The sequence below is a fragment of the Salvelinus fontinalis genome, chromosome 33 (genome assembly GCF_029448725.1).
Source record: "Salvelinus fontinalis isolate EN_2023a chromosome 33, ASM2944872v1, whole genome shotgun sequence".
Classification (NCBI taxonomy): Eukaryota; Metazoa; Chordata; class Actinopteri; order Salmoniformes; family Salmonidae; genus Salvelinus; species Salvelinus fontinalis.
Window position 1 is genome coordinate 11519629 of NC_074697.1, and position 7604 is coordinate 11527232.

A 7604-nucleotide genomic window follows, 5' to 3' on the forward strand; every position below is an offset into this window, starting at 1 on the left:
ACACACACACACACACACACAGTGAGTGAGGTGAGTGTGTGTGACCTCAGAAAGAGGATGTGTATTAATAGCCATATTGACCATGTCCATCTTTCTGCTATTTCTGGCTATGTCATCAGACAGAGTGTGGTGTGTATGTGTGTGTTCTATAAGTGTGTGTATGTGCGCATGTGAGAGAGTGTGTCCTGCATCCTAGGCAGCAGGGGCAGGGGCTATGGCCTGGTAACCACAGGTAACGGGAGGCTAGCCACACCCTTAAGACATTCTGTGACAAACAGAAAAATAAAAGACGAGAACAGACTGTACGCACACACACACACACACACACACACACACTGGGGAATGGAACCCCCTAATTACTGAGAACTGAAGCCGATTGGCCTCCCTCTCAGACTGGTCATGTGTTTTTGGTTCCCTGAAATATCCTAACGTCCTAGACAGAGAGTACGGTTCTGTTGGTAGCCTGAGTGCCAAGGAGGGACTCAGGCTAAACGCTAAACCCTTCTACGGTAGAGGAAAGAGAGGACAGAATGAAGAGGGGGTGACGGTGAGAAGTACTTATTTCCCTGTGTCTCTGGTCAGAAGTAGTGCACATGTAGAATAGGATATCATTTGATTTGAGACATATAGTCACACAGAGACAGTTAACGTGTGTAGGGAGACAAGGACACATAAAGCCATCCATGACATGAACATCTGTGGTTTTATTCAGAGCAGGACAATGCTTAATGACATTGTTGCCAGGAGGAGGAGTGAGGCGGGGGTAACACGTTGCCAGGGGGCGTGGTTCAGGTAGTATTCCGCCACCTTCTCGTTGGGGTTCTTCCCGGTGAACCACAGCTGCATGCAGCGGCCAGAAGACTTGGGCAGGTTGGTGTAGCTGTAGGAGTCTGACCAGATCTTCTCACACATTATCTGGGCTGTAGGGAAGAAATCTGTCCACTTACGACAACTAGCCTCAGCAGGACAACGGTTACGGCCTGAGAGAGAGGGTGGAGAGGATGGAAGAGGGATAGTGGAGAGAAGAGAGGAGAAAGGGAGGACAGACAGGGTGAAGAAACAATGTTTTATTTTGCATTTAAAGAAAACAATGTATGTTAGTGTGTGTGTGAGAGAGAGAGAGCGTATCCATTTTAGAATAAAGCTGTAATGTAACAAAATGTGGAAAAAGTGAAGGGGTCTGAATACTTTCCGAATGCACTGTATATACATTTTAACGATGAATAAAGTGACTAGGCTACAAGATAGATAATAAACAGTAGCAGCATATGTGATGAGTCAAAAGGAGGTTGTGCAAAAAGGGTTAATGCAGATAGCTACCTGAACTATTTGATTAACTATTTAATTAACTACACTGCTCAAAAAAATAAAGGGAACACTTAAACAACACAATGTAACTCCAAGTCAATCACACTTCTGTGAAATCAAACTGTCCACTTAGGATCAACACTGATTGACAATAAATTTCACATGCTGTTGTGCAAATGGAATAGACAAAAGGTGGAAATTATAGGCAATTAGCAAGACACCCCCCAAAACAGGAGTGATTCTGCAGGTGGTGACCACAGACCACTTCTCAGTTCCTATGCTTCCTGGCTGATGTTTTGGTCACTTTTGAATGCTGGCGGTGCTCTCACTCTAGTGGTAGCATGAGACGGAGTCTACAACCCACACAAGTGGCTCAGGTAGTGCAGTTCATCCAGGATGGCACATCAATGCGAGCTGTGGCAAAAAGGTTTGCTGTGTCTGTCAGCGTAGTGTCCAGAGCATGGAGGCACTACCAGGAGACAGGCCAGTACATCAGGAGACGTGGAGGAGGCCGTAGGAGGGCAACAACCCAGCAGCAGGACCGCTACCTCCGCCTTTGTGCAAGGAGGTACACTGCCAGCGCCCTGCAAAATGACCTCCAGCAGGCCACAAATGTGCATGTGTCTGCTCAAACGGTCAGAAACAGACTCCATGAGGGTGGTATGAGGGCCCGACGTCCACAGGTGGGGGTTGTGCTTACAGCCCAACACCGTGCAGGACGTTTGGCATTTGCCAGAGAACACCAAGATTGGCAAATTCGCCACTGGCGCCCTGTGCTCTTCACAGATGAAAGCAGGTTCACACAGAGCACATGAGCACATGTGACAGACGTGACAGAGTCTGGAGACGCCGTGGAGAACGTTCTGCTGCCTGCAACATCCTCCAGCATGACCGGTTTGGCGGTGGGTCAGTCATGGTGTGAGGTGGCATTTCTTTGTGGGGCCGCACAGCCCTCCATGTGCTCGCCAGAGGTAGCCTGACTGCCATTAGGTACCGAGATGAGATCCTCAGACCCCTTGTGAGACCATATGCTGACACATGCACATTTGTGGCCTGCTGGAGGTCATTTTGCAGGGCGCTGGCAGTGCACCTCCTTGCACAAAGGCGGAGGTAGCGGTCCTGCTGCTGGGTTGTTGCCCTCCTACGGCCTCCTCCACGTCTCCTGATGTACTGGCCTGTCTCCTGGTAGTGCCTCCATGCTCTGGACACTACGCTGACAGACACAGCAAACCTTTTTGCCACAGCTCGCATTGATGTGCCATCCTGGATGAACTGCACTACCTGAGCCACTTGTGTGGGTTGTAGACTCCGTCTCATGCTACCACTAGAGTGAGAGCACCGCCAGCATTCAAAAGTGACCAAAACATCAGCCAGGAAGCATAGGAACTGAGAAGTGGTCTGTGGTCACCACATGCAGAATCACTCCTTTTTTGGGGGTGTCTTGCTAATTGCCTATAATTTCCACCTTTTGTCTATTCCATTTGCACAACAGCATGTGAAATTTATTGTCAATCAGTGTTGCTTCCTAAGTGGACAGTTTGATTTCACAGAAGTGTGATTGACTTGGAGTTACATTGTGTTGTTTAAGTGTTCCCTTTATTTTTTTGAGCAGTGTATTTAACAGTTGCATGCATTAGGGATAGAAGCTGTTCAGGGTCCTGTTGGTTCCAGACTTGGTGCATCGGTACAGCTTTCCGAGCGGTATCAGAGTGAACAGTCTATGACTTAGGTGACTGGAGTCTTTGACAATTTTTAGGGCCTCCCTCTGAACCCGCCTGATATAGAACCGTTGATACAGCCAGTCAAGATGCTCTCGATGGTGCAGCTGTAGGACTTTTTGAGGACCCAGGCCAAATCTTTTCAGCCTCCTGAGGGGGATGAGGCGTTGTCGTGCCCTCTTCACAACTGTGTTGGCGTGTGTGGACCATGTTAATTCCTCAGTGATGTGGACACTGAGGAACTTGTCGTTCTTAACCCGCTCTACTACAGCCCCGTCGATGTGAATGGGGGTGTGCTCGGCCCTCCATTTCCTGTAGTCCACGATCAGCTCCTTTGTCTTGCTGACGTTGAGAGAGAGGTTGTTGTCCTGGCACCACGCTGCCAGGTCTCATTGTCGTCGTGGATGAACAAGGAGTACAGGAAGAGACTATACACGCACCCCTGAGGGGCCCCCCGTGTTGAGGGTCAGCATGGCGGATGTGTTGCTGCCTGGTTTTGTGTGTGTGTGTGTGTGTGTGTGTGTGTGTGTGTGTGTGTGCGTGCGTGCGTGCGTGCGTACCTGTGGTCCAGTCCCAGCCGTAGTGCCAGTCCTGTTTGCAGGTGAAGTCATCCTTGCAGTCATCCCACCAGCTGTGGCAGTCCTCCTGACACAGAGGCACGTATAGGATCCGCTCCTTACGCCAAGACTGGTCCACCTACACAATAAAAGTCATAGAATGTTGATTCATTTGACATTGGAAAGCGTAAAATACATATAGAAACTAGCTATGGAGAAACTCCTTGATTTCCCTCATCCATTTTTTGTTGTGGTGCACATACTGTATTTTAGTGGTTGTGCCATGGCTGAGACACAGAGGGGATTCAATTAAGCTGGCCTGGGTTGAACCGGCCTATGGCTCGTCATGTGGCTGTGAAAAGCCGGTGCGCCTCGCTCAAATCAAACAGTAATCTGCGCCGTTCGGTCTTGTTGTCGAGAAGGCAGCTTGATGTATCGATCAGAAACATACAATACCCTTGAATTTCCAGACTACTTTTCATTTTTTATCAAAAGCAATCACTTTTGCATGTGAAAACACAGAATGCTGCTTATTAATCATACTGAATCCTACTTATGAATCCTACTGAATCCTATTTATGAATCCTATTGAATCCTATTTATGAATCCTACTGAATCCTATTTATGAATCCTATTTATGAATCCTACTGAATCCTATTTATTAATCCTACTGAATCCTATTTATGAATCCTACTGAATCCTATTTATGAATCCTATTTATGAATCCTACTGAATCCTATTTATGAATCCTATTTAGGAATCCTACTGAATCCTATTTATGAATCCTACTGAATACTATTTATTAATCCTACTGAATACTACTCACGTGCTTAACCTAGGCCTACATCACTTTTGTTTTGAGCCGACTTTGTCGTCAGCCAGAATGAGGTACCCACATCACACCCAGGAGGCAGCCCGGTTTCAAAACGAATGCAATCACTTTTCACCTGACGGAAACCACACTTGCCCGGGTCAGCTTATTCAAATTCCCTCAATGCTGGGGGCCTTTGTCTAGTCTGGCCAATTGCTAGATGATCTGTCTAGGAAACGATCTATGCCTTTACCTGCTGTATCCAGGGCCCCAGGTGAGGTGAACACTCGTAGAAGCAGGTGTCCTGGGTAAAGTGTTTCTTACATTTGGAGGTCATGACACCACAGTGGTTCCAGTTGAAGTTGTACAGATAGGAGTTATCATCATGGGCCTCCGCGCTGGTGTTAGCTGTACAACAGGCATTATCTTTCCATGGAGCACACTACAGGAGGAAAATAATATTATCCCTCCATGGAGCACATTACAGGTGGTAAATAACATTATCCCTCCATGGAGCACACTACAGGAGGAAAATAAGAGTATCCCTCCATTGATCACACTACAGGAGAAAAATAACATTATCCCTTTATGGAGCACACTACAGGAGGAAAATGTCATTATCCCTTCATGGAGCACACTACAGGATAAAAATAACATTATCCCTTTATGGAGCACACTACAGGAGGAAAATGACATTATCCCTTCATGGAGCACACTACAGGAGAAAAATAACATTATCCCTTCATGGAGCACATTACAGGAGGAAAATGACATTATCCCTTCGTGGAGCACACTACAGGAGGAAAATGACACTTTCCCTTCATGGAGCACACTACAGGAGGAAAATTACATTATCCCTCCATTGATCACACTACAGGAGAAAAATAACATTGTCCCTTCATGGAGCACACTACAGGAGAAAAATGACATTATTCCTTCATGGAGCACACTACAGGAGAAAAATAACATTATCCCTTCATGGAGCACATTACAGGAGGAAAATGACACTTTCCCTTCATGGAGCACACTACAGGAGGAAAATGACATTATCCCTTCATGGAGCACACTACAGGAGGAAAATGACATTATCCCTTCATGGAGCACACTACAGGAGGAAAAGAACGAACATAGATTGATTCGTTGTTAATTTAAAGATTAATACACACACACACCTGTTTATAGAGTTGTCCTTCGGCGCCAGGCTCTTTTTTGTGGTGTTTGGCATCCATACACATGTTGAGCTTTTCTAAAGACTGAGCCCGGCTGGCCAGGGATAGCAGCAGGACCAATACCCACCACATGTCTCTACAGCTGGGTCGGTGGAGGAGAGAACCCACGGATGCTAACTACACTTCTATCAACACACTGCATGGGTAAAGCAGACACACACACGCACACACACACACACACACACGCACACACACACACACACACACGCACACACACACGAACAGATGAACAACCCAGAACTCTGCTAAAAACACATTGAGAAAGATGTCTAACAGTTACCCGCTGGTCTATTATAGGAGGAACATTTTACTGTTGTATTAAACCTTTCCAGCACACACATTCTTCACAAAGCATAGTCATCTTTATAATCTATCAATTTACTGTAAATCTCACACTCTCTCAAATTAACCAACATCTAGAAGTATGATAAGCATGAGCCAATTAGAATAACACAACAATGGATTCACAATACCTTGTAAAATGTATTGGTGCAGGGTGTCCGGTTTCAATCACCTAAACGGGATTTTGAGTCCTTTGCAATGCAGAGTAGCTTTTGTAACCTCAGGTGTGTGTATGATCATATGTGTCTGTGGCTTGTGGGAAACTCCCTGACATGCAAATAACTCCTACAATCACATGAGAATGGTCTCAACGGAGCAAAGTCTGCCTCTGTGTGTGTGTGTGTGTGTGTGTGTGTGTGGGGGGGGGGGGGGGTATTGTGAGGTCTCCCTGCGAGGGAGATTTCGCGTTATCTCAAGCCAAGGTCTCAGCCTCGTCACTGTAAGATTCCATCCGCCAGTAGTTTATACACTGATGGTGTGAAAATGGCAGCATGACCTGATAGATTACTGCAATAAAACTTCTAGAGACTTTTTTTCAATCATTCTTAAAGAAAACATGTCCTGTGACATATCTAACACAGGATGTTGCAGTTATCTGTCATAGTGTAACAGTGTTGCTTCCGTCCCTCTTCTCGCTCCCACCTGGGCTCGAACCTGGGACCCTTCTTCACATATCAGCAACTGCCTCCCACGAAGCACTGTTACCTATCGCTCCACAAAAGTAGCGGCCCTTGCAGAGCAATGGAGACAACTACTTCAAGGTCTCAGAGCAAGTGACGTTACCGATTGAAACACTATTAGCGCGCGCCACACTAATAGACTGACCATACCGCTCGCATCGCGTGCACGAGCGTTGCAAAATAAACGTTGAAATCTATGTTATTCAATTATTGCGCCAACGAGCGTCTGCGTTGCCAAGGGCTAAAATAGAAATCAGTTATATTTCTGACACCGATCGCGCTGCAAGTCCTGTCTCTCCCATCTCCTCATTGGTTTATAGAAGCAGGTACCCACGTGCCATCTCCTCATTGGTTATACCCACGTGGGTGACTGAAAGACAAACGAGGTCAGTGCAATGCACCTAATTTATGAAAGTTGCCAATCACAATATAAAAAGTCAAGAGAAGAAAAAGCCTGGAAGGAAGAGAGGTGACTAGAAACGATTCGGTTGGCCGTTTCATGTGTGGATTAATTGGCAGAGTAGAGGACCTTGTGCATTTCAGGTAAAATAACAACTCATATTTATATCCCAGGACAAATTAGCTAGCAACAGCAAGCTAGCTAAATAGGACAAATTAGCTAGCAAGTGCAAGCTAACTAGCCATAAATGTTTAATGCTTTTCGACCTGTCCCCAAACTAATATAATTGGTTCAGAGTTTGTTTTGATCACGTTTGGTGTGGGGGGACAAAATACATTTATGCACGATGATGGCACTTGCGCCCAGCCGGTTTGGGTTCCGTGTTAGCCCTTGGCAACCGCGAGCGGTGTAGTCAGCCTGTAACAATAGCATACGTTTGTTTAGGATTATTGCTTGTTTAGGATTATTGCGTAGTTTTATAACTTTTATAATATGTGTAACTCCTCAGGTTTATGACAGCTGACTCAGAGGTCAAGGTATGCATAGTATGCAGCATAAA

At 46.0% G+C, this 7604-nt stretch overlaps 1 protein-coding gene across 1 annotated transcript; it reads right to left on the reverse strand.

Annotated features, from left to right (window-relative positions):
• Nucleotides 1-684: 684 nt before the first annotated feature.
• Nucleotides 685-6305, reverse strand: folr (folate receptor). The gene is made up of 5 exons (XM_055895099.1): nucleotides 6097-6305; nucleotides 5567-5759; nucleotides 4648-4836; nucleotides 3587-3722; nucleotides 685-980 (listed from the first exon to the last, which is right to left on the reverse strand). Exons 2-5 carry the CDS (start codon nucleotides 5693-5695, stop codon nucleotides 709-711), a joined length of 726 nt encoding a protein of 241 aa, XP_055751074.1. The 5' UTR covers nucleotides 5696-5759; nucleotides 6097-6305; the 3' UTR covers nucleotides 685-708.
• Between the last annotated feature and the right edge of the window lie 1299 nt (nucleotides 6306-7604).